This window comes from Acomys minous, assembly GCF_964271855.1.
Source record: "Acomys minous genome assembly, chromosome: 12".
Lineage (NCBI taxonomy): Eukaryota > Metazoa > Chordata > Mammalia > Rodentia > Muridae > Acomys > Acomys minous.
Genome location: NC_140493.1, coordinates 16,994,090 through 17,021,206, shown reverse-complemented (window position 1 = coordinate 17,021,206; position 27,117 = coordinate 16,994,090). Strand labels below are relative to the sequence as shown.

Here is a 27,117-nt window from a genome sequence, read left to right as displayed (position 1 = left end):
GACAGTGCTGTTTGGGCCAGGGTGCGGAGGCTTTTCACTTTTGGAAGAGCACATGCTGGCCGGGGGTGGGGTGGGGTGGAGGGGTTGGGGGCGGGGGCAACATGAGCCAAGTTGGGCTGGTTTTGGATTCCGACTGTAAGTCATTTCATTGTCTGAGCCTCAGTTCCCTCGTCTACAGAACGGGAACAGGAAGCAGAGGCCTAACCCCAAACCAGAAAGCTTAGTTAATGGAGCCTGTCCTGTGCCAACCATTACTTCCTTGCTGCACTTTGGAGCCTTGGAACGTTCCCAAAGCAGGGACTCCCCTCTCCTTTCCACCTGAACAGGCAGGGAATCAAGAGCTGACCAGTTAGGTCAAGAATCAGGGGGCCCCACTGGGCCTTCCTCCAAGTCCTTATGGGTCAACCAGGGTTTTCACTGGTGTGTGCCTCACACGAGTACAGGTGGAATGTGGATGTTCAAGGAGGTCTTTGCAGAGGTATGTGCACAAAGGCAGGTGTGAGTAACACGCTCGCACATCCGTGCGTTTTGTTATTTTCCCACTGGCTAGCATTCAGGCTTGGCCCCGGTGCCTGTAATAGATGGACATTTTCCACCAATGTGGCCAGTGTCCTTTAGATATTGTCTGTCTTCCTCTTCTTCAAGTGGACCGTGAAAGCCCTTTATACCCTCTTGCAACGACTACAGTAGACAGGCCATCACTATCCCTAGGGGTCTGAGATGAGCCTCCTTCCCTAGGCTCAGGGAAACTGAAGTAGATGGGGGGCGAGATACAGTTAGTTCCAGAGCAGAGATAGTGGTAGATACTCACCAGGCCCGGGCAAGGCCTGGACTACCTTCTTCCTACATAGATGGACAGTTCCAGGCGCCGGCCATTTGCAGACGTGGAGGAGTGAGCCTCTGGGCCCAGCAGAGGAAATGGCGGCCCAGAGCGGGAATCTGGGAAGGCAGGCCAAGGGCGGGGTGTTGGGGGTGGGGGGGGAGGTAGAGCTGCCCGGAAGTCCTGCTTCTACTGCCGCTGGTCAGCTGCTAGGGACCTTCTTACAAGGAGCCACCAACAGGGCCGAGCCTTCCCACGCAGGCAGGTCTGTGTGCCTGTGTGCATACCGGGCCCTGGGCAGGGCTTGCCTGTCAGGGACACTGAGGAGTTGGATGAGATGGAAAAGAAGCATGACCCACCTTCTGACAGGAGCTTGGCTTTTAAAAAGAGGGATACAACATCCGCCTCAGACCCTGGAGGAAGCTCATGTGAGGGTTTTGTTTTTGTTTTAAACTGGGAGCCCAGTTAGCTTTCTCCATCGCATTCTGTCTTAGAAGGATTTTTTAGGAAACCTGCATGTTTAAGTGGGGGTACCTGTTCACCTCAGCCTCAATTCCACCTCCCCCCCCCGCCCGACCTCGAAAGGGAGGACAGCAGACGGGTGGACTTCTTGTGAAATTAAACATCTGTGATGTGATGGGACATCTGGCCAGATGTGGGGTTGTCGGTGAGTAGCAGTTGTGTGCGGGTGGACCATGGAAAAAAGAGTCCTTAGCTCTCAGCCTTGGCTCTCTCTAGGCTTTGGAACTTTGAGTTTGGGTAGGGGATGCAGGCTTAGAGCAAGGGTGCTCAGGAGACAGGCTGGCCACACTAGTGTGTGCTGGAACCTCTGGCCCAGTTTCCTGGGTGCCTAACCCTGCCTCGGATTCCTGGGGTGGGTGTGCCTATGCTTCAGGCTCAGGCATGGGTGGAGAGCGTCTGGGATCCTGCCTGCTCTCGCCTTGCCAGGGATTATGGGTTGAACCTTACCTGGGCCTGGGCTTTCAAAGTCCCAGTTAGTGGCCTACTCCATCTGCTGGGTGCTAGTACATGCGACCTTCTGAGGACCCTTTCAGAGTCTAACATGACTGCTCTCAAAGGTCCCGGTAGCAGGGAGACACACTCCATTCAGCCAGGGCCTTTTCTGTAAACGTAGAGAGAGTCGCCCATTGCCAGTAAACTGGGAGACTTGGCACCAGAAGGCTGGGATGTCGGGGCAGCAGGGTCTCAGGCCTGCATCCAGAGTATTCTAGCACCCTGGGAAAGCTCTGCCTCTGGGATGGGGGTCACTCCTGAACAGGTGACCCTCTGGGCCATCCAGCTGAGGGGCCGGTGCCAAGCACCTGAAAGTGAATCCTTCTAGGACCAACCATGCGACTAAGACCCCCAACTAGGAGCCGGGGTAGCAAAAGAATGCCCACTGTAGTCAGTGTCCAGCTGAAAAGAGAGGGGACAAGACTAGGTAGGCAGGCCCAGCTAGAGACTTCCGTGGCCTCTGCCTTGGCCCAAGTGAGAGTTTGGCCACTGTTGGCTCTTCCCAGAGGGCACTAGTACAGGTTAGATATCACAAACAGGTCCTACTCTGTGTGACTGGAAGAACTGATTTTTGCAGAATACCTACTAAGTGCTAGGCCCAAGACTGGGACTTTTAAAGTATTTTTAAAAGTGTCCTTTTTTCTTTTTCTTTCTTTTTTTTTTAAATTTTAATCTGTCCTGTTCCACTTCATCTCAACATCTGACCCAAGCCCATGCTGAACTGGCTAGATTGTAGAATAAACAGGACACAGTTCCTGCCCTAGTGGACAAAGTCCCAGTCTAGCGACGGGTGGATGTTAATATTTTTTTGTACGAGAAAGGCAAGGTTCAGAGAGGCTGAGCGGCCTTCCCATAGCCACACAGCTTGGGTGCCTAGATTTTCCCCAGGCTTGTGCTGAACAACCAGGCATTGGACCCCCCATTTATTTTCTGCCTGCTGGGAGATGAGCTTGTCTGGTTCTCCTCAAGACACCCAGCACCACAAGTGATCTTTCCTTTGGCCTGGTGTTGTCCTGAGGCCCTAGGCCATATAGGTTTGGGGGATGCTAGAGTTTCTCTCTGCCAGAAGTGCCGTCACCGCCCCCCCCCCCCCCCCCCCCGCCCCTGCCCGTGTTGGAGTCTGCAGGTCTGAGTTTCCTGAGTCTGGGATAGTGCCTTAGTTCATAGTCTGCACACCTTCACTGTCTGATGGCTTGTGGGCCACACTCAGAGTGGCAGTGGGTGATGAGAACGAGGGAACATGGTGTCACTGTTGTTTCCCTTGGCCCTGAGGCAGGGGACTTCTTGGACCTGTGAGCCTAGCTGCTGTATCCTAGGTCATGATGGGCTCACGAAGGCCAGTTTCACTCTGGCGAATGGGGACTGTGTCACCGTAAAGGAGCGAAGAAGCCAGCTATGAGTCTCAGCCAGCTGCATCAGTCATTGTGGCCTATACTGGGGGCTGGTGTCCCCAAGCCCACAGAGTCTCTCGCATATCAGAGTAGTAGCAAGCTCCCTCCATTCTTCAGGGCCACATCCCACGGGTTTTAGGCCCAGCAGCAAGTGTGTCTGTAGGAGGACACCCATCAGCACCACCCAGAGGCCAGTGGAGAGGACCACATGGTGCTCTAGGGCTCTGCCTACCCCACCCCCACCCCCACCCCCAATCCAGTATACAAGTACTAGCAGTTCTAGAGCACGCAGAACACCAACATGACCGTCATGACAAATGCAGATATCTTCAGGAGGGCTGGCCTCCCGCTGAGATGCCAGGGGGCCCAACCCCTTCTGAGGAGGCTCAGGTCATGGGTTTGGAGCACCTGAGGACTCTAGGAGACTTCCTGGAGGTGGTGGACCCACAGCCCCAGGCTTTTTCCTAAAGCTGACCGAAGTGGCTATGGCTGCAGGGCCCTGCGCCCAGCCCTACTCCTGCCACGTCCCAGGGCTCCCAGCCAGGCACCACCCCCACGCCCCCACCAGCCCTGTACAGGCCACATCTGCTGCAGCAGTCACGCCAGAGCTCCACCTCCTATCCTGTCCCCATGGAAACCAAAGAAGGGGGGGGGGAGGTTAGCCACTGACTGGTTTCCATTAGAGCAGGCTGCTTTTCTGGAGCCCTGCCCCTGAGCTTCAAGGCCTCCCCAGAGATTTCTTCCTGCATTTGCTGAGCACCACTAAGTCTGTGCCAGGGAGCCCAAGGGCCCCGGCCCTGCCCACACTGGCCGGCTTACATCAGGGAAGTATCAGGTGGGTTCAGGGCCCTGCCAAACCCTGGGGACGCTTTGGGTCTTGGCAAGTTATGATGTCAGTGCTTGGTCCTTCCTCACTGAAGACTGTCACTACAGAGATCCTGTGGCTCAGAGATGCTGCGTGCCTGATTCAGTCCTGCCTGGATTCCAGAACTCCTGCCCAGTCATAGAACCCATAGGACCTTGGACCTTTTCCTGTCTCCGGGCCTTGGTTTACCCATCTGCAACATGAGAGGGTCATCAGATTTCCTGAGTCCCCTGTTGTAGTACTTAAAAGGGAAGGTAAAGAGGGAGGGAGGGAAGGAGGGAGGGAGGGAGGGGAGGAGGGAGAGGAAGAAAAGAGAAAGAAAAAATGGAGTCACTAGCTCCTCTAGGTTCCCAGGCTGGGGTTTTGTTTGCTTTCAGAGAGGGGTTTTAAAGGAATCTTGGTCATGGAACATAGTTGGGATGGTGATTGGAGAAGCCACACACGAGCCAGCCGGAGGGAGCCCTCAGCATCTGTTTGGCACCCAGTGACCTGGCTATGAATGCCACGACAGGAGGCTTCAGTCCTGCCAGAGGGCTCTGGAGAGGTTTCTAGAGGTCAGAAATGTAGGCAGAGAATAAGATCCAGCTTTTAAGAGCTCAGTGGGCTCATCCCCAGGGAGGTGGGGAGGCCTGGGAAAGGGATACGTACACGGTGGCTTTGCAAAGTCCACCCAAGGGCTGTACATGTCTGTGGCCGTCTCAACCTAGCCCTTGTGCTGGTGGCATGGTAGCATGCAACCAACCCTCCTGCCTCCCCCATGGAACTGAGAAGCTGCACTGGGGGGTGGAATTGGTTCTGGCTCTGGGAGGCAGGGGGACATTTTGGGCATCCTCCACATAGGAAGATTGACTCCTGGCTGCTTGTGAGGAACCGTCATAGGCGCTGGTACTGCTGAGGCTCTCCTGCACCAGGACCAGAACCGCTGGCAGCAGGCAGTCTAGTCATCCAAGCCGCTTGCATTGCCTTCGATGCCTCAGTGTTTTTGTCTGTGAAACAGGCACAGTGACCCAGATTCTATAAGAGAAGAGGGGTCAGGTGTGGGTAAATGGTATCAGTCCAGGGTCCATATGACGACAAAACAGGCCACTCATCACAGTCCCCAAGTACCCAGGCACCCTGTCTTGATATTTTCTCTATTTCATTCCTTATTCAGGTGCCATCCCAGCCTCCCACCCCTAGGCCACCTAGGTGGATGAGCCCATCCCTGTGTCAGGGAAAGTGGCCCATGGGTGTGGTCGCATTTTCTTTTCTTTTTCTTTTTCTTTTTTTTTTTTTTCCCAGCCCTAGGCAGGCCGGAAGTTTAGATGGGGACGATGGCTTCTGGTGGCTCCCGTCCAACATGCAAAGATACAACCTGGTAGCTGTAGGCTGAGATCTGGGGAGAGCAGCATGTTGGGCCTGGCCTGGGCTGATTGAGACAACCAGGAGACAAGGAAAGCGTAGGAAATGAAGGAAATTTCCCCAGGGAAGGGAGAGACAAGATAGAGGAGCTTAAGTGCCCAGATAATTACAAAGCACGGCCTGATGATTTACCGCCAGGCGGACTGGCTCCTCTGGCTGCCCCCACCACCCATCCTTCTAGCTACCCCCCCCCATATGCCCTAGAGACCAGAGTGGGGAAGGCAGAGAAGCAGTGGGCACTGCCTCATGCCCAACCTCATTGTCTCCTGGAGTTGGACTCCAAGTAGGCTCTGGGCACCATGAAAGGGACCAAGTTTCATTCTGTGCCGGGCTTAGACATCTGGTATCAGGGTGGCCTCTTCTGTAGATGGAGGAAAAAGGCCTGTGAGATCAGGCCATCACGAATGACGCCCTAGCTTGTACACTCTTCACAGCTGCAGGGGCCTTAGTGGACAGAGCCAAAGAGAAGACCACTGACTTCTCCCTTACCTAAAGGAGGGCTCTCATCCATTTTCAGTTACAGATCAGTTTCTTTAGTGAAACGCTGGTTATTGTTTGTGGGCCTTGAACTCAGAGACCCAACCTGCTCCTGCTCCTGGGGTACTAGGATTGAAGGCATGCGCTACCACACCCCGGTCTTAGTGGAACTCTTGATAAGCTTTGTGTCTCTACAGCCCTTTGTCATCTTATTAGGACTCCCTGTCACCATAGAACGCACCCCCCCAGCCTTCTCCTCACCACCTACACTGTGGATTTATAACCGTGATAGTCCTTTCACACCTGTGGCCACACTGGGAGCTCCTTGGGTAGAATGGCTATAAACACGTAACAGTGTCTTACACCCTAGCCTGGCCCAGGTATGCTTGGGGGTGGGGGACACTCTAAGAGTGAAGGAACTTGGAAGGAATCCTCTTATGCCTCCATGTACGGCACCTGGCTGGGACCTCTCCCAGGGACTTTCTCCGGTATCATGAACACAGTCCTTCCTAGGGTTGGTTGATCCAGGCATGTGTGAAACTACAGATCAACAAAGGTGGTTTCCTAACACTCAGACAGGCCTCAGCGCTCCTGAGAGGACAGTCCCACTGCAGCTACCTTGTCTGTCATCTTTCTGTCGGTCACTTACCTTCTGGGGCTCTGTGATCAGCATATATAACATGTCATTGTCCAGTGAGGCAGGTGTACTGTCACATGATGACAGCTGTATGACAAGTGTGCATTCAGCTCATTGTTGCTGCCAGGGGCTCGTTCCTCATCAGCCCTGGGCCTCACTTCTTCCATCTGGCCTTACGTTAGCTCTGATATTGGTGGGTCACTGGAAGGTTCTAAAGTCCAGGTTTGAAGCAGCCGTCTTGAAAGCACTCCTAGGCTTCCACCTGGGACCTTGCTTCTGAAGTTTCCCCTAGAAACCAGGAGGACTGATGCACAAAGCTCTGTGTGTCTGCTGTACAGATGAGAAACTAGGAGAAACCACCCACTTCCCTACGCCGGGTGCTCCCGCTCAGGGAGTGTCACACTGCCACCTGGGTGGGAACTCATGCAGTGCCCAGCACACAGCCTTGCCAGGTTCTTGGCTCATGGTAACCACTATGGGGGTAGGTGGATGGACGGGGACACACACACACACACACACACACACACACACACACACACACACACAGAGAGAGAGAGAGAGAGAGAGAGAGAGAGACAGACAGACAGACAGACAGACAGACAGACAGACAGACAGACAGAGACAGAGACAGACAGACAGAGACACAGAGAGAGACAGAGACAAAGACAGGGTGGGGTGGGGTGGGGTGGGGGCCAGGCCAGACAGAGGACTATTGGCCTCTGCTCTCTCTTGTCCTTTGTGCCTCAGACTTTTGGTTCATGAATGTTATTCGTTTTGCACTGGAAGGAAAATAATTGAAGTGACAAAATTTAACCATCTGTCCAGAGAGAAACGGACCCTGCCTAAGCTATCACTATATGTTCGTCCCCAAAACAGAGACATTGCCAAAATGCATGTGAAGTGGAAGTAGGCAGCACCACCCGCCAGCTTGCAGGCTCTTAACAGAAACAGATACACTTTGCAGCCACCATAGGGCCTGGATGAGGTCAGCATCACCCTTGTCCAGATAGTTGATGACCACAGCAGTGGTGCCACTTTAGGGCAAGACTCATGTGTGCTAGAATATTCTGAGTCTTTTTTTATCTGAAAAACAACACCTGAAAAGAAACCAAGACTGGTTTCCCTGAAATCCTGGGCCCGTTATGTTGCCGTCACAGACACTGGCATCACTTGTGAGACCTACCTAAGCGTTCTAGGTGGGAGTGAAGATGGCCTCGTGTCTGGCGGTGGCTTGATTTTTAGAATCAAGTGGACATTAGTAGGAGTTAGCGGTCACTAGTGGGAGACTCCACGGAGAGTGCCTTGTGGGTGGATGGGAGGCTTACACTTTCGCACTCGCCTATGAAGTCCATATACATAGTAGGGATAAATGGCCTCTCTTAAGATACAAAAGTGGGCTGGGCATGGTGGTATACGCCTGTAATCCCAGCACTCTGGGAGGCAGAGGCAGAGGCAGGCAGGTGGCTGTGAGTTCGAGGCCAGCCTAGTCAACAAAGTGAGTCTAGGACAGCCAAGGTTATACAGAGAAACCCTGTCTAGAAAAACTAAAAAAAAAAAAAAAAAAGAAAGAAAGATAGAAAAGTGTAGCTCAGAGAAAACAGGTTCCTAAGGACCATACAGCCTGGGATATTCTACTCAGCTACTCGGCTTTGGATGGCTCCGAAGCTCTCCCAGGGACAATCATTCTGCCAACCTAGATGAATATTGTAGCCCCACTAAACCCCGCAGATACACCTAATGGTGGTTGTGAGTCCAGGTAGGGTGGAGGCTAGGGTAGTGCTGGGCTAGATCTCCAGGACCCTCTGCCTGGTGCTTGGTCTGACAGATTCAGCACTAACTGTGATGTGCCATGAGCCACAAAAATGGCCTAATGTGGCCCTGTCACACAAGTGCCTCAACCATGGAGCGTAAGGGCTAAGGAACAGAGGGACAGCTTTGGGAAGCTCATCAACCTGAGAGGGAGCAGCGTACATAATGTACCCTCAGGTCCCAGTGGGGTCCCCTACCCAGGTCCCTGGAGACCATGTGGCTTTGCTGTTCCATTCCTGCCATAGGCGAGGTAGGTGAAAAAAAAAACACTGGGGCAATCGAATGCCGAGAGGAAGTGTGTAGGCACACGTCTGAAGTTACAGGGAATTCGGCAAAGCCCTCTACAGCTGGGGTCTCCCTCAAGCAGCCAAAAGGACTTTCCAGCTATGTCCAGCATTCCTGTGTTACTGACGGGGGAAGCAGGTCCCTTGGAGCCACCCACCCTTGTGCTGTAAGCAGGTGCTCTGTACTGTCAACATGGCAACAGTATGTCTTCATGTGTCCAGGGTGGGCCTGGGGTGACTTATGTAGCCTTGGCCACTGCCCCCATAGGATCGTACCCTGCCCCACCAAGGGTCTGGTCAACATCTCTATTTACTGTGACTGACTTTCTTTCTGTGTCACCTGTACTTGCACCTGAAGCCAAAGTTTTTAACTTTGGATAGTGATCTTGTTTAGAGACTCGAAGAAGCTATTTACAAAACGGGGGGCTCTTCTGCTGCCACCCCACCATCTTGTTCGTGGAAGTGTCCCTTTTCAAGCCGAGCGGGTGCAGGCTTTACTGGTCTCAATGCCACTGAGGTTTCTTCTCTAGGGAGGGAGGCCTTGGAGCTGAAGAGATGGGTCCACTCCACGTTTCCTGGTGAGGTTAGGTTAGCTTTGCCAGCCTGCAGATTCTGGGACCAGCAGGTAGCTGTGCCAAGATCATTAAATTGGGGAATCTGTACACTGTGCAGTCCAGGCCAAAAGAAGAGATGGCGGGGGGGGGGGGCACAGTCTAACTGTCAGGTAAGGAATGTTATAGCCATGAGGTACAGTCACGAGACTCGGCCTTAGAGCCCCGGCATCTTCCCTCCTGTTTCCCAGCATCTTCACAGTCCTGTATGGATGAAGAACAGCCATGAAGCTCTTGTGGGCTCCCAGTTCCTCATGTAGATACTAGCGGTCTCTGGAGATGGAGAGAGGCAAGCTATTCCTAGTGGGGCCCAGGGCCCAGTGCATCACCGAGGAGCCCTCAGTGAGTCCCTCTAGTCTCTAGGTCTCAAGTTTGAAGAAAAATTGTTCTCTGGAGATAATGCTGTAAGCAGGGTGGTGTGACTGTCCTCACTGCTTTTGGCTTGTCCACGGGAGGGTAGCCCCTTGTCCTAGGTGACAAATCCCGGAGAAGGCCGTAACCCCAAGAGGATATCCCGAGCTGTCTTAATACCAAAGTGTGGATGCCTACACCATGGTGGGCTTGAGAGCGCAGGAAAGAAGCAAGCAATTCTACCAAGGTTGAAACGCCTAAGATATATAGGAGAAGGAAGAACCCAGGAGTCAGTCTCACCATGGCTGACTCCTGGCCTTGGTGTCCTGCTGTCAGTCCTGGCCTGTCCCCCTTCCTGGCTCATAATGACCACTGAAGTTACCTCTTGGTAATGACTCAAACTCCTGCTCAGACCTCACAAACCTCGGATAACCTTCCCAGGGTGAGGCAAGCGATCCTTCTGGATGCCAGGCCCTGCCAGGCTCAGGGATATATGCTAGTTCAACAGCACTCTTGACTCAAAGTTCCCAGGTCTATTGGGGGCAGCACAGGTGTTGTGAGGGGGAGGTGGAGGGAGGCGATGCAGTGCAGGCAGGGGTGATCTGTGATGGTAGGAAGACATTCTGGCCACGGGGGATTATGGGGACCACAGTGGGGCTGGAAGGAAGGGAGGGAGGGGTCTTTGTCAGACACTGGCAGCTGAGTCCTTCCTCTGTATTCACAGAGGACTCTAAAAGGGGTTAGGTCTTCTCTGTGACTGTGTCACCTAGGAGCCATGGCAGGGAGTTGGTTTGGGATGTGGGTCTTGAGAGGCTGGTACTATTTAAAGCCAGGCATGGCTGTCTATCCTGTTCTCTGTCTCTTGTGACCTGACACTGCAGGCCTCCTGTGCCAAGGCCACCGTGACTAGTGTATGGGTCTTTTACCTACAGATGGCTGTGGGAGCAACTGAGGAAGGGAAGGCCACCCTTCTCGGTGTCTGAGCCACATGGCCTGCCAAGCTGACACCTCTGTTTTGATTTCCTTATGTCTTGCAGAACACAGAAGCTCCAGAGAGCCTCCTAGGAAAGGGAGAGCCCATCAGGTGTGTCAGAAGACCCACTATGACCTCATCCACAGGTAGCCATCTGCCCCACTTGGGCAGAGAAGGGCCACAGTCCATCAGAAGTAGTCTTGGAGATGAATGTGTATTGGCAAACAAGAGTCCACAGTTGCTTCTTTCAGAGACCAGTCCTGGCCTCCGAGGCTCTACCTGGTGCCAGGCCTGCCCCGCCTCCAGCCACTCAGGGCCTCAGCCTGGCCTCCAACCAGTGGGACAGATCCTTGCCCAGGACAGAATGGGAGATAGTGCCAAGGATTCCAGGTCCCTGCTCCAGCCTTGCCTCCTGCCCCGCGGGCTCTGATGGCCTGACTTGTCCTCTTGTAGCAGATGGAATCCGGCAGGGACAGATTGCCTGTGATAGAGGGCAGAATTAGCTCTGAGACAGCCCTTGCAGTCCGGTCATGCAGTGGGCACCCCTGGCCCTGTCCACCAGCCCCCTTGTTACTTGCTGTTTATCCAGACAGGTTCCACCAGCGTTTAAGCCTCAGTGGTATTAGTCCACAAACTGTACAGGGATACCTTCTGGTGGGGACCAGGGGGCTGTAGAGTGGTCCCCTAGAACACCTGTAGCTTGGAGGGACAGTCCCAGGGAGCTAGACACAGTGTTTGGAAACAGTAGGTACCCATAGGTGGCAGACTCTGTAATATACTGAAGTCGAAGTGTTATCACCGCTCTCTTCAGCCTCCCCTGCAGCCAGCCTCTGCAGGCTCTGAACCAGCTCTCCATCACTCAAGAGTCATCCAATTGGTATCTATGTGTGCTGGATACTACTAGGGAGGGTAGGTGGAGGCATCATATCTGCCTCTGTCCAGTGGATGATGCCGTGCCGACTTCACTCGTGATATGGCTGAGAAGGGCTCTGTATGGAGGAGCCCAGACCTGTTGGGGGGGCTCAGTGCCTTCAAGTTAGTTTTGAGGAAAGTACACAGGAGGCCTCATCAATTGGGATGGCCTAGGCGCTTGGAGGCCTGGACCTGCCACACATCACGTAGGGCAGGGCCTCTATTCTGCCCTTGGCAGGCTCTGTATGCCATCCACCAGAACTCTGAGGTTTAGGGTCATTACCTCTCGGGCGTCTTCTGTGTGTGACTCTTGCAGCCCCTAGGTCCTTGTTGGATGGGTAGGCCTAGGAGTATATGAGATTTGAGCCCCCAACATTTGGCCATGAAGCCACATGGATGAGCTAGTCCCCCTGGCCTTGAGCTGCCCTGAGTTCCAGGTGGCTACTTAGCTGTGCCTAAGCCTTTTGGGGTTGAGGTTCACGGGAAACAATATAAATGCAAAGAGAGTGCTCATGGATTCACTCCAGCACCTAACTAGTGTCTCTTTCCCTCTGGTCTTCAGATTCTTCTTGACAACTTTCCCAGGTGACCCGTGAAGCTCACGAGCCATGCCTACCTCAGGTCAGTGGAACAGTTTTGTCGGTTGTTTATGGAACTCAGGGTCACCTACCCCAACCTTTCTGGATATTACTGTAGTTCCATGCAGCCGTGAAAACCTGGAGGTTTGCCATATGCTGGGTCTTGGCTAGGAAGTCTCCACTCCTGCCAGCCTCTTTCTGGGATTCTAGGATGTCCAAGCATATCCACGTGCACCCAGGAAGCTAGGCTGGACCATCTGTCGGCCCCAACCATCAAGAAGGAGATGAGGAGATGAGCAAACAGTAAGATGACCCTAGGACATTTGCGCTACCTGCAGTGCCACTCAGTGCTCAGTGGTAAAGATGCCTGCTTGCTCTGCCATGGATACCTTGCAGCTATGACGTATACTTGGGGGCGGGTCTCTTGTGTGGAGAGGTGGTGGCCAGCCTGGGAGCTATGTTCACATCTGTCCCTGCCCCCCAAAGAAATCATATCCCAAGTATAGCTTTGGACCTACCTATGTGATTCTAGATCCAGAGACTTGCTGTGGCCATGGTTAGGGGCAGTTTCACCACCCAGGCTGCAGGCAGGACCCCATGCCATCTTGTATAAGCCAGAGAAACCTATATCTGGACCTGGGACCCCTCTGCTATCTGCATTGGTGTGTGTGAGCTGCCACACAAACTACTCTGGTCTTTGTGTCTGCACCGGGGGTCAGGGCTGTTAGCTAGTGCTGGAGAGTAGGACAAAGAGACCGCTGGAGTGGATGGAGGCTTCAGGACTTGGCAGAGTGGGGGAGGACAGACAGAGATGGAAGAGAGACTGAGCAGAGCTCCTGGACACACCTCCAGAATGCAGCTGGCCCAGGTAGCCCTAGGAACCTGGTAGCTCTTGGCCAAGGTTTTCCTGGGTACCTACCCTAAGCCACACCGGCGTGTGTTATCCACTTCTCAGCCACAGGCAGCCTCCGTACATACAATCCCCTCAGGGTCCCCCAGATGGATCTCTCTAGAGTCCAGTGATGAACCCTTCCCAAGAGTTCGGGCTGGGAATGTTCCCCTGAGTCTCCGAGTCCTGAGTGTTAATATATATGGGAGACTGCGTTCCAGGAGCAAGGGTGCAGTCTCAGAGGGGTCCTGGGTCAAGATGTATGAGGAAGGGTCCAGAACAGAAAAGGATGGGGGTAGAGTGGCTAATCCCAGCCCCTACTTAGCACCATGCACACAAGATAAGGCTGGATGTATGCAGAAGGTGCATACTCAGTGCTAGTGCTGGTCAAGTGTTAATTTCAGGGGTGCCCCCCACCCCAGTTACATAATAGGGAGCTTTCCATCCCATTCTTCTCTTTAGGGGCCTCTATGGGTGGAAAGAGTCAGCCCCCTCTCACCTGTGGCCTGGGCACACTGGGCCATGAGGTTTTTGAGACACCAAGCTTAGCCTAGGGAGCCATGGAAAGTTTGGGGGCTCTAGGGTTTGGTTGGCAAGGTTGGAATTGCACCCCTGGCTGGATCTGGGCCTGAGAGGTCTGAGCATAAGCAAATCCTCAGCTTTGTGTCCCTACCCACGCTTCTTAAGCTGGCCACGACCCTCACCATGTTCATAGTGTTGGGCCCCAGCAAGGAGCCAACCGTAGGAGCCCAGCCCAGTAAGTGGTGGCCACATGGCCTTGCTTAGTCTCTGAGGACGGCTGGTTTTCTGAAGGGACCTGCCTGTCCCATAAATTCCCTGGCCAGAAAGGGAAACCAAGACTTGGGAGCCCACTGGAAATTATATATGAGGCTTCCAAATTCCCACAGTCTGGCACTCCCAGCCTAGAGACCAGCTGCCTCAGTGGCCTCCCTGGAGTGGGAGAGGACACAGATTCATCTGATAGCCACATACTGTTGTGGTTTTTATCATCATCATCATCATCATCATCATCATCATCATCATCATCATTATTATTATTATTATTATAGATAAGGTCTGTAACCTAGGACAACCTTGAACTCTGTATATAGTTGAGGGTGACCTTGAACTCCTGATCTTCCTGCCTTCACTTCTTGAATGCTCAGATTAACAGGTGTGAGCTGACCCCAGTTTATACAGTACTGGAGATTGATCACAGGGTTCAGTGCTTGCTAGCCAGGTACCCCACCATCTGAGCTACAGCTCCAGATCTTCTTAAATTAAAAAAAAAAAAAATAGAAATGCATGTGTATCAGTGTTGTGCCTGCATGCATGTCTATGTGTCATGTTTGTGCCTGGTGCCCACAGAGCCTAGAAGAGGGCATTAGATCTCCTGGAAATGGTGTTGCCATGTGGATGCTGGGAATGGAACCAGGGTCCTCTATAAGAACAGCAAGTGCTTTTAGCTGCTGAGCCGTTACTCCAGCCCCAACGATACTCTTTGTTTTAGCCTCACAAATATCTTAAATTTGGTCTTCGGCCCCAGTGCAATTGACAACCCACATAGTCCCAGCCTTAGTCTAGCACCAGCTCAAGGACCCCCTGACAGCCAGGCTGAGTGAGAACAATTCTGAAGAAATGTTCCTAGGGAGCCGAAAGGTCCAAGGGAAGGTGCAGCAGCCCTCCACAGTGTAGAGCTTCCTGGAGCTTCCTCAAAGAGAGAGAAAGAGAGGCTCGCTCCCTCTGAACAACGTTGTGACTGGCCTCTCACAATGCAACTGAGTCTTCTTCTCTCCCCTCATCCCTAAAACATGGGAGGGTGAGAGCTCCTGTGCGGCTGTGTGACTGGGCGTGGGGGTAGAGGGCAGAATCAAATCACAGCCTCTCTGTGCCCCACCCTTTAGCCAAGGATCACATTATCCCAAGGGCAAAAGTGAACCCCAGTGGGACTTACCAGCGCCTGGCACATTGCAGGTACAAAGTGTTCTCATTGGCTGGGCCTCGTGGCAAAGGCCTGTGATCCTGTTTACTTGGGAAAATTGAGAATTTGCGGCCAGCCGGGTGGAGGTGGCACATGCCTTTCATCCCAGCACTCTGCAGGCAGAGGTGGGTGGATCTCTATGAGGCCAGCCTGGTCTACAGAGAGAGTTCCAGGACAGCCATGGCTACACAGAGAAACCCATTCTCTAGGGGAGAAAAACTGAGGCCAGACTGAGCTATAGAGTGGGTTTCAAGGTCAGCCTGGGAAACTTAGCAAGATCTTCAAAATACTTTTTTTTTGAAGGGCTAGAGATGTCATTTGGTGGTAGAGGCCAGTGTTTAGACCTCTGGGTCCTCAGGTGAGCTCTGGCTTATGAGTTTACAGCACTCTTGGGTAGATGGTGACTTGAACTCAGAACTATGTGGCTTCCCACTGAGGAGAGGCCCTTAGTGATTTACAGAGGCCACTGTGATGTACACACTCTAGAGTTATCAGGGCAACTGTAGCTGTACAAGTGATGATTGGTGGCACCTGCTCTTGCCATGTCACCATCCAGTTTCACCCTGTAAGGATGATGTGGACTGCTCTCAAGTCTACTCTTTTTTTTTTTTTTTTTCACAGACGCTGGCCTGGATCCATGTCAACCCACACCTGTTAGAGACCCGGACCCTAGGCTGTGTGAGTTGCATCTCTCCTATGCCCCAGGCACCCCACAAGGTGGATCCTATGCTTGTAGTGTCTCTGCCCTCTTGGGCCTCAGACTCCCTGCCTGTGAAGTGGGATTGTTATCCACACAGGTTTTTGCTCTGTACAGGTCAAAAGGAGGCAACCTGAGGTGGGACCTGTACCTCTGAGAGCTGTCTTTTTTTGCCTCTAGTTTGCGACTGGATTCTGAACAGGAGAGAGACTAAGGATGAGAAGGGGGTACAAAGGAGCCCTACAACCCCTGGTTCCATCCCTCTGTGGGGCTCTCTGGCTGGTCACCGAGTGCCTACTGTGCTCTGCCTAGTGAGGTTTGAAGACCCTTGGCCAGTGGCCGAAAAGGTAGTATGAATAGATGATGGTGGCTTGTTTACAAAGCAGCTGGGGCAGGGTGGGAAAGCTTCTAGGGCCATCCCAGCTGGAGCTATAGAACGTGTTGCTAGGGCACAGCCATATACTCCGGAAGTAAGTCCTCCCAGCATCTTGTTGATGGTTGCTCTGGCAACTGATCCCTTGACCTGTTGGTCCCAGACAGGAAGAAGCTAGCTGGCCCACTAGTTCCAGGAGCACATTGGCACTTGAGCCCTGGGCTTCAGGCCTCTCCGACCTGAGCAGATATAAGGGCATGTCGGGCAGAGAGACTAGGGCAGAGAATTTTAACCCAGAAGAGCTCAGGCCTGGGAAACCTCACAGCTTGTTACACCATAAAGTGTTAGGCCTTCAGTGTTCTCTGACGGGCACACCATGGGCCACCCAGAGCCCCCTTGGAGGGAAGTGTGGAGGTCCTGAGCATGCTTGGAGCTAGGGCAGGAGGAAGGCTCTGGAAAAAGCCTGTTTGACCCATTTTCTCTGACCACACCATCTTGGGCCTCAGCACAGGGCAGAACCTTGTTTCCAGTTAGGTAGATCTTCCTCCTCGCTGCCAGGAATCCACTGGTTCCACCCTCTGGCTTTCACAGCCTTTGTCTTCCAAGGGTGCTACAAAATGGCCGACGCAGCAGCCGTCCGCCATTTTGTGGCTGAAACCAGCAGTAGCCTTGGAGAGAAGGAGACCCCTGCTTTCTGCCTGTCCTAAGTGGCCTGGACAGAGCCCAGAACTAGCCCCCACCCTGCTTGGCTTTGGCCATGGCCGCCTTGGGCTTGGCACAGCCAGCTGCTTGGCAAGGCGGCCTGGGAGTCCTGGCCCTTTATCCAGCCCCACTTATTCCTAGCTACCCTCCGAAGCTTTAGCACTAAGCAGACGCAGAGAGAAGCTGTACATCAGAATCCAGAAAAGCCTGCCACTTACACTGTACTTTTAGAGGGAGTCCTTGGCAGGGATGGGGCCAGTGCGGATGGTTCTAGAAATGATGTCTGCACTGTGCTACTGGGTTTCAGGGCACAGCCATCAGCAAGCATAGATTTGAATTAGTTCTCTCCGGAGAAGAAAACCTCTGGCTTCCAAATGCCCCTCATATCCCTGACCTGCCCAAGGACCTTGGGGCCCCCTGGCTGAGGGTGACATAGAATGCCAGGGTTTCACAGCAGCCAGTTAGTCTCCTGGGTAGCCTGTGATGTCGAGAAGAGTCCAGGTTCTTGCTAGAAGAGGCTGCTTTGCTCCAAGAGCAAGGCCACCCACCAGGCCACTGAGGCTCGGAGGTACATGAAGCTACCCGCCCCCACTACCCAAACACAGCACCCCTCCTACACAGAGGACCCCTGGTTCAACAACGCAGCCCAGCAGGGATCCTCTGTAAACCCCTTAAGAGCTTCCTGCCCCTGTTAACAAGCTTACAGTGTTCCCCTGCCTTCCCAGAGATCAGAAGCAACGTGTCTCAGAGTGAGGCCATAATGATGCCATCCAGACTCACAACCGCCCCCCACCCCCACCCCCACCCCAGCAGCCCTGGGTCATGACAATGCATTCCAGCTTCCCGAGGTGGGACAAACAGGAGGGCAAGCTCTGGGACTGGGGAGCGGCCAGATAGCCCTGCTACTCCTGTGATGGGGATAAAGTGGGTGGGGGTACGGGGGGGGGTCCTTAAAAGAAGCTAGGAGGTAATTCAAAGGAAAGCAGGGAAGAGTGTGGGATAAAATTCCCTTTGACTCTTCTTGGGCAGTATGGGGGTTGCTTGGTGGCCTTGCCTGGCCCCGTGCTCTCTGCCAGGGTAGCAAGAGGCCGCGCGTAGACAGCAGGGTCAAGCTGTCTCATTTAGGAAGCCAGCTGGATGCTGGCCCCAGACTTCTTTCCCACAGCTCCCAGGCAGAACATTCTGTCACCCTGAAGTGATACAAGCCCTTCTTCCAGAGAGACCCAGCAGAATGTCCCAAATCCACCTGCCCAGCCCAATGCCATCCCACGTGGCAGGCTAAGAAGGAATCTCCTGGGACCCTGGAGTGTAAGCTTCCAAGAAGAGAAAATACCTCTCAAGGAAGGGCCAGGCCAGAGGGAGTCAATTGACAGGGAGTGGGGGGAGCGGGGGGAGGGGGGGCCTGTCAGAGAACAGGCAAGAGTACCTGCTCCCAGATACTGACCCGGAGTCATGTCCTACTCACCCTTCCTACAGCCCACAGAGGCTGACTGAGTTGAGAAAGCTACATACAGATGAATACCCACCTTGGTGATCAGAGCTGGTAACCTGTAGCTCAAATGTCCAGCCTCAGGCTGAGTCCAGGGAGCAGGAGAGCCTTTCCTCACTTCACTATACACCAGGCCATCTGTGCTTTGCCCTGGGCATAAGCCAGCAGCTTCCTCATGGCTCCCGCTATCTCACTAGCTCTCCAGAGAAGGCACATGGCCGGCTGACTTTTGCTCTCAGACCCTATTTCCAGATGGAGAGAGCTAAGCTCCGATCTGGGCCTCCTCGGTCTGGCTCTCCCATTTTCTCTCATGAGTTCGGCTATGGGCCACAGTTTTAGGGGTGGCCACACCACAGGGCACTACAGTATAGGTAGGATCAACCTTGGCATCGACACAAGGTGTATAGAGTTAGAGGGAGCCAAGGCATTTAGATACTAGCTCCAGGTTTGTCCTGCGTATCTGCGGTACACTTTTGGAAGAGGGTGATTACCCCTGTGAGGCACTTCCCCCACAGACCTGTGAGAGCATCCCAGCCTGGAGCTCAGGGAAGACTCAGCAAATCTGGCTCATCTTCACTCAAATGTGATTTTGTAACGTTTAGGGGGCTTTTTTTGCATTAATCGTTTCTCTGAACTTCTCACAAAGGCGTTGCTTGTCTTCACTGAGATTTTGGTCACTCCTGAACAGGCCTATCCTAACCAGATTCAAGATGGTGCTCCGTGGGCATAGCCCGCCTCTGGGCACACCGACCCTTGCCTTAGTCAGTGAGCATGCATCTTGTTAACTTTATGGGCTGTGTTCACAAGGAGATCCGCCTCTGCCCAGCCGGATGCCACCCCTCCCATAGTTCCCAGACTCGCTGTTGGCACGGCCTACTGAGCAGAGACACTGGCCGCTTTATGGGAGAAACCTAATCAGGGAGGCCGGGAGAGGGGGGGGCTGCCATGAGGTGGGGGGGTCTGGCTCTTGGTGGCCCCAAGCCAAGCCCGAGGTGACTTCAGGGTGACACCGTCTGTCTGCCTCTCTCTCTCTCTCCAGACATCCGCCCAGCCCTGAAAGGGCCACCTGCCTGCCTAGGCCTTTGGCGCACCTGTCCTGGCCAGCCTGGCTCCTCCCCCAGGCACCCTGCCCATGGGTAGACACTGCAGGACTGGGGCAGGGCTGGGAGGTGGCAGCTGGCAGATGGCTTCTGCTGACTCTGCTTATTCCCTGGTGACCTGTTCAGGAGTGCCATTCATGTGCACTGTCCGCCCTGCCACTGGCCCTCCTCCAGCCTGGCCCCACTGGGTTCCTCTGGTCTATCTCAGGACCCTTTCCCTGTTACCCCTGAGGAAAGAGGCATTTCTGTAGATCCCAAACCTCCGGGCCTGAGGCCAGTGGTCAAGGCCTAGCTGTTTCATAGGTGGGCTTTGGCACGTCTGAACACCCCCCAAGGATGGAGCTGGGCCCCTTTCTCACTCATTCATAAATGGCTCTGTAGATGGCCAAAGACTCAGAAAGGGTGACCCTCCCTGGGGTCTTGTGGAACCACTGTAGGTCCCCTGGGTAGGGCAGAGTTGCATAGGAACTGAGGAGACCGTGGTAGCCATGCCTGCCACCAAGAGTACAGAGAGGCACCGTAAGAGGAATGGGTCTAAGATAGGCACTTGTCCTGGGAAGAGCCAGGCCCCCTGGAGAGCAGGAGCCTTGTGGAGAGGAACAGGAAAAACAGGTCAGCGGTTCCTGGCAGAGGGACAGACCAGGGCAAAAGGCGGGAGGTGGGGAGGGCCTGGGAAATGGCCAAGGAGGACAGAGGAGGCTTGCCCAGGCCATTTTGCTGCTTTGTGGGGGGTGGGGGCAGGGCTGATGGGCACAGTGGGAAGAATCAGAGAAAAGGTGCCAGTGTGATGGATGTCTTGGCTGTCTCAGGGGGCGCAGGCGAGGCTCGTAGTCAGGGGTGGGGGTGGGCGCTTTCCCACCCCTGTGTCCTCACTAGGCCCTCAGCAGCCAATGAGCTCATCTCCCCATCCGTGAGCCGTGAGGGAATAACAAGACTTGCAACAAACCCCTCTGGTTTGATGGACAGAACTGGGCAGGTCCTGAGTAGGGCTTGTCCCCCTAGTCTGCAATTCTAGCGGCCCAGCACCATGTCGCTGCTTGGCCTTGAATCTTATTGCTGCCTCTGCCATGATGCTTTGGCCAGAGCGGGCCCAGCAGAGGTAGGATAGTGACTTGATTCATGGAGCGAGCCTGTGGTCCAGTCAGCCCCTTCTCTGGCTCTCTGCTCTTGGGGAAGAATTCAGGCTCTGTTTGCTGCAGCTCACTGACAGCCTCTGAGAGGGGATTAACTCTCCCTCCAGGGTCCAGTTAACTACCACAGGCCAGTGTGCATGAGGCAAGTATGAACCTGTCCCTTCACCATGCTGCCTCTCCCTCTGGGCCCCACAGCATCCAATCATCAGTGAGGCGGGCCACTGGCCACCCACAGAGACATGCTCTGGCCATCGTGGATGAGGTTTGAGTCATAGCCTGTGACCAGCATGTCCATCACGGGGCTGGTCTTAGGGGTCGTTCTATCCAAGGCTTTGCATGCAGAGTGGTCACCAGGCGGCAGACCGGCTGGGTGGAAATGGTACTGTGAGATATAAAGATGTGGCCAGGGGAGGCAGCCAGGGCCCAGGCTTTCTTCCCTTCTGAAGTGAATGGCCATTGTTTTCATTCCTAAGCCAAGCAGCTCAGGAAGTGGTACCATGCAGGAACTTCCGCATGCAGCCAGCTCCCCTGTGGTGAGTAGAGCCCCCACTGCCTTCCCTTTGGGAAGTAGGGAGTCATGGGAGACTTCAGAGTGAGGAAGGCTGGGGTCAGAACCACACACCTCCCCTTCCCCTACCCCTATCCCCAGGCACCCCTCCAGGACCTGCCCTCAACTTGGATGCCTTTGCCTGGAGCCTTGTGCTCCCTGCCTCCTCACAGCAAACTGCCCCAGATGACAGTGGTGCACGGTGATATGATGACCTTTGACCCCATATCAGCCTACCCAGGCTGGATATGGTTTTAATAGAGATGCATTTTCCTTCATTACTGGCTCGTAAGTGGACGAGGCCCTGAGGACACACACCAGGCTCACACCCTTCAGGTCACTCAGCCTTGAGAGCCCTGTGAGGACATCAGTATGAGGTAGCTCTCTTCTCTCTGCCCTGACCCCCAACCCCTGCCACACCCCTCTGGTGTGATCCTGATACCTTCAGGCCTGCCAGGAGAGTCTTGCCTGGAGTGAGAAGAAAGACCAGAGGGGGGAAACTGAGTCACATCTGTTTCCAGGTTGGGCTAAGGTACAGGGGGTGGCAGCCATGGTCAAGGAGAACCAGGATATTTGTCTCTCATTGTTTCTGTCCCACAGCTTGAGCCCTGTGAGGCCGAGGCTTGTGTTACAATGAAGCCCAAATTCAGGGAGAGTCCGTAAGTGCAGGACAGGCACTTCTGGGGCTGTCACAGGAGCACCCAGCAGCCTCCAGAATGGCCGAGGAGCTGCTGAGAATCTACAAGGGCTAAGGGGACCCCCTTACAGAAATGTAAGATGTACCCAGCGTCATCCAATGAGGGGACAGCCCAGACTTTCCAGGCTGTCCTGCTCACGATACCTGAATCCTGCCAGCCAGGGGCAGAACCCAATGTGTTGAAAGACTGGGATGGAGGTGTGTCTTCTCTCTTGGGGTGGGGCTGGAGGCTCAAGATGGAGGTGGCCAGTATGGTCTCTAGTCGTTCCGCCACATCCAGGTGCATCCTGGGAACTGACAAGGTTAACCATGGTCAGTCACCCTACAGAGTGGCTAAGCAGTTTGGGACACCCCTCAACCTTCCCACCTGGCCCACTCATCAAAGATGGGGGGAGCATCAAAGGGGGTACCCTTAGCCACTCTCTTCCTGTCTTGCTGTTTCTGCTTGGACCATCCTTGGGGGATATTTGAGCTGTCTGTTAGTGAAAGGGTCCAGGCTTGAGGCAGGGGATGGCACCTCAGTGGCTCAGATTTTCTTCTGGGGCCTTGCAGATTAGTGGTTCCTGTCACCACAGGCTGGACAGTGCCTGCACACAGAGAGCCAGGCCACACTAGCACCCTGGGGCCTTGTTCCCAAGCCACTTTGCCCCCTAGACTCCAGGTCTGGGTACAGCGTGTGGACTTAGGCCTAATAGCTTCATTTTGACCCAGGGGCCTTAGACTTGCTCCTGTGACCCTTGGCAGGGAGGGGAAAGGGAGGCGTGGCATCAGGTGCTGGGGCTCACGCAGAGAGGCAGAAGCTGTCTGGCTTCCTGGGACTGCACACAGGCCTTTTCCTCTGCACTGCTGGGCAAACCTGAGGCCTGAAAGAAACAGCTTCTTCTTCTCTTATGAGAGCAGAGCTACCTGGGCCCAGAGAGTTGGCCTTCTGAGCCTCAGTTTCTTCACAGTGAGCCTCACCTCACAGCTAGAGGATAAGGTGGTTCGGTCCGGCTCGGTGCCTGCCTAGGAAGGCTGTGGAAGGAGGCTGGGGAGCCGAGAGCCACAGAAGCATCTTACAAGGGAGAAGGATGCTCCTGAACACTGCTGTTGCTCAGGGGGACAAGGCTGTAGTCTTGGTTTCCTTACTTGTAAGATGGGCTGATACTTGCCCAGGGTACCCCCCCCCCCAGCAAGCTAATGGCTGGGAATGGTATGTACAGGCTGACTGTTAACCTACAGTGCGCCTCATCTATCCCGTTTCACAGTGAGCAGCAAGATCCACACCAGGCCCTCTCTGTCCCTACCCAGCTGTCACCCTCCTCCCGCTCAAGCCAGGCTCAGTTCAAGGCTCTGGGAGGCCCAAGCTCAGAGTCCCTGCTGGCCTCAGGAAGTGCTAGTCACTAGGGACAGACCAGCCATGAGTGTCCAGCCAGGGTCTGCACTTCCACCCCGCTGGCCACCGTGAGGAGCTAGGCTGCCTCCCACAAGGGAAAAGAAAAACTGTTTTGAGCCTCCCGAAGTGAGGTCAGCTCAGGCTACCGTGGGGGTGGGGGGTGGGGGAGTTGGGAGGGAGGGGAGGCAGGGACAGAACCAGAGCCCACAGGAGGAGCTCTTCCTGTCTAAGGGGAGGCGGGTACATGTCCAAGGCCGCGGCCTAGCTGAAGTCCTAGTGACTCCAACTCTTCTTATATTAGAACTGAATGGGCAGAGCCTAGGCCTCAGCCAGGTGGACACTGGTAGCTCCTGGACCTGGCTGGCCTTTGACAAATGGCACCCTTCCCCCATTGTGGCATTCCTGCCTCTTCTCTCCCCCCCCCCCCCACTCTCTGTACTTGGTGATTGTCTAAATGCCCTGGCCCACTTTGAGGGAACCCCCGCCCCCTGCCAGCTAGCCGTGTTGGGCCCCTCACCATGTTCCCAGCTCTCCTTTTTCCTCTAGGAGGGATCTCCCGAGAAGCCATGCTATCCAGCTCTACACGGCAAGACGAATGGACGGCCTTTGGGGTGAGGTAGTAGGTTGTATGGTTTCGGGCTCCGCCCCGCTCTGCGGTAACTATACAATCTACTGTCTTTCCTGAAGTGGCCGCAATATCTGCAGTGGACGCAACGCCAGCCCCAGCTGGGGAGGCTGAGGGAGGGACTGGGGATGGTAGCTGCCACGCAAAAAAGCAAGTGCGATGAGGGACCTTGGACAGTCCCTTAAGGACCTCTCTGGTCTGTTACTCATCTATGCAAGGGTTGGGGCGTGGCCATGAAAGCAGACGTGGCATTTCCAGGGGCACCTCCTGGCCTTGGGTCACACCGAAGGGGCCTTCCTTCCCCTGACCCCGTATCAGGCCTAGGCTCACAGGACTCCGTGGAAAGAAGGTCTGGACCTTCAGCTCTGTTCCAGAGTTGCCCACGCACTCCAGGCCCGGCATTTGCCCAGGCTTTCCAGTTCAGGGTCAGGCCTCTGATGATGGAGTCTCCATCTACATAGAGGCAAGGGTGGCTTTTCTAAGAAGAAAGTGAGAGGAGGCATTCTTAGCACACCAGGGCACCCTGTGAGCACAGCTGGACTGTTGTCGGCCACGGTCCCTGGGGAGATGGGTTCCGACACCAGAGGCTTTCCCCGATCCATCTGGTGGGCACAGGCCTTTCTCGCTGAGCCACTGTCTCCGCTTTCCCCCCCCCGCCCTGCGCCAGCTGCGCCCTATGGCTCCCGTGGCCCGTGGCCAGGGTGGGGGTGGGGAGCGGCTGGGCCTCCTTCGGAGCATGGACGCCGCAGGGTGAGGTAGTAGGTTGTGTGGTTTCAGGGCAGTGATGTTGCCCCTCCGAAGATAACTGTACAACCTACTGCCTTCCCTGAGGTGCCCAGGGGCACGGCCGCGTGGAGGCCCCCGATCAGCAAGCCACATGGAAAGCCCGTGCCACAGACTGGGGGGGGGGGGCTGTGGTGTGGGGCTTGGGTATAAATAAAGGCTGTTCTGACACGAACTTACAACTGGTCCTCGGTCATTCTGGAAACACGGAGACTGGTGGGAAAGGGCACAAGAGCGCCAACCGTGCTGTGGGCATGTTTGCATGGGTGACACATTGCCGCTGAGAGCTGCCTAGGGTAGTGGCCATTACCTACCCCTCACATTGTATGGGCCTGTCTGCGGCTGAAGCCCTGGGGAATAAACTTGACCTCTCACACCAGTGGAGCAGCAGACACTGGGACTCCCAAGTCAGCTCTCAGAGCATGGGCTGGCTTCCAGTGTACCTCAGACCAGATCCAAGAAATCCCTGTCCTGTCATGCCTGCCTTCCTCAGGACAGTATTGGTTTGCCCTACATCTAACTTAGGGGCTAAATGGACATCTACCTGCCTTTCTCCCAGGGGCTCCAAGCCTTTAGACAGCTGGTGGGGTGTGTGTGTGTGTATGTGTCTGTGTGTGTCTGTGTATGTGTGTCTGTGTCTTCAGCTAGGGTTAGCTTAGCAATGTAGAGTCCTGTTCTTACCTGGCCAGACTCCAAGGGTCTCCCTTGTGGCCGTTGGCATGGCTGGGTTGATACCTTGGCCATGTTGTCCTGGCCTCCTCCCTGTGATAAATGCCCTCAGTCCCAGCGTCTATCCTGAACCCCGATCTGCCTCAACTCTGGGTACCCATACACCTACACGGGCACACCTAGGCAGACCAGCACCCTTAATCCTCATCTGCGTCCATCCTGAGCTACCAGGCCTCTCAAACGTAGCCTGGATCCACTCCCAAGGATCAACTGTGTTGTATCAACTGATTTCATAGTATCAACTGTGCTGGCCCCAGGGCTGAGAGTACCCAGGGGGATCTAAGCAACAGGGAGGACTTCACAAACTAGGGGCTATCTGAGCTGGGTTCCGATGGCTGTATAGGAGCTGGCAGCTAGAGACAGAGGAACGGACACACTCAATAGCGTGTCCCATTGTCTCCTCTCTTCCATCCTTTGGGACCACGGTAGATGATAAACTGTCACCTTTTCATCTCTCTTTATCCTGTAGTTGGTTAGTTGGTGGTCAAGTCTGTCAACTCTTGTCCCTTGAATGTCATTTCTGTCCGCCCACCCTTGCTATGTATGCCTCAAACCCCAGAGGGGTGGTTGGTCCTTTCTGTCATTCACTGAGCAAAGCTTTGCCCACCCATGTTCATCATCCTTTGCCCACTCTCTATACTCGCCTGCACGGCCTGGCACCGCACCCGTTTGTCCTCACACAGGCTCAACCTCTGGCTACCACACTGCAGTGGGAGATAGCGTCTGCCTTGCAGAATTGAAGTACTAGGGCACAGACAAGCACACACAGTGGCCACCTGTGGAGGTAGCCTGGGGGGCATCTGAGAGCCCTGGGGGACCCTGCAGTCAGTGTAGTTTCCTGTCCGGTCCTGTGTTTCTCTCTACATTCTGTTCTTGTCACACAAAGTGCCTGACACTAGAGATAGGGTACATGGTGGGGGGGGGGTCAGCACAGGAGCTACCCAGCACGTGGCAGAGTGGAAGTTTGGGGGCTTCAGCCCAGAGTGACTCTGTACTCATGTCCCCACTTCCCCATGCTATTGAGGGAGCAAAACAATTCCACTGGAGAGGATGGAGTCAGGATTCAAGGGCACCCCAGATGACAGTGTCTTCGGGAAAAGTACCCAGGGAAGACCTTGCCTCTGGCCAGCCACTTGGTGCCACCTGCTGGCCAATCTAAGAAGTGGCCCCTGGCCTGGCCCTTGTACCTGGGTATGATGAAGGGTGGGACGGGTGTTATCAGGAGCCAAGTGGATGCTGCAGGCTGAAGGTCCTAGGATAAACCTCTCCAGGCAGGCTGGGACTTTAATTACGATGTGCATAAGTGACTTTGAGGGCAAGCTAGTTCAAGACCTGGGAGGGGAGTAGGCTGGACCTCAGGTGGCCCCAAAGTAAGAAAGCCAGGCGTGACACAACCGCTCCCTAGGCAGCATGCAGAAGCATAGCTGAGTCCTACAGAAACAAGACCTGAATGTTCTTGCCCTTTCTGGGGTGATTCACCAGAGGTAGGGGGGTCTTCTGTGTGTGACAGGTGTAGTAATGGCAGAGTAACCAGCAGTGGCTGGGTGCTCAGGAGTCACAGAACTGTCTCCAGGGTCTTAGAGATGAGACCCTCAAAGATGTTAGTGCCCCCCAAATAGCCTTACTTCCTTTAAAAATAAAAACAAAATTGAACAAAAATATTATCAGATATATAATATATAGTGAATGTTGCATATATAATGATCAGTGTTAATACAGATTATGTTACATAGCAGAATTAATGCAGGCATGCATTCGCTGTTTCATAAAAGGGATATACATAATCCTATGCAGCGTGGTCCAGCGTGAGTCCATCTGGGGTTATATAAATCTGCCTGCACCACTCCTATCAGGCATGTACTGGGGTGATTTTA

The 27,117-nt window shown here is 54.3% G+C and overlaps 1 protein-coding gene across 1 annotated transcript in view; it reads left to right on the top strand.

The window, feature by feature from the left end:
* The window catches only part of LOC311579616 (uncharacterized protein), a 37,964-nt gene extending 11,229 nt beyond the window's left edge, over nucleotides 1-26,735 (top strand). Inside the window, exons 3-8 of the mRNA XM_084750338.1 lie at nucleotides 10,698-10,779; nucleotides 12,108-12,166; nucleotides 15,615-15,671; nucleotides 15,871-16,037; nucleotides 20,961-21,020; nucleotides 23,653-26,735. Of these exons, the coding sequence (XP_084606464.1) occupies nucleotides 12,154-12,166; nucleotides 15,615-15,671; nucleotides 15,871-16,037; nucleotides 20,961-21,020; nucleotides 23,653-23,721 (366 nt within the window). The 5' untranslated portion in view covers nucleotides 10,698-10,779; nucleotides 12,108-12,153 and the 3' untranslated portion in view covers nucleotides 23,722-26,735. The remainder of the gene's footprint in view (nucleotides 1-10,697; nucleotides 10,780-12,107; nucleotides 12,167-15,614; nucleotides 15,672-15,870; nucleotides 16,038-20,960; nucleotides 21,021-23,652) is intronic.
* The last annotated feature ends 382 nt before the right edge of the window (nucleotides 26,736-27,117 follow it).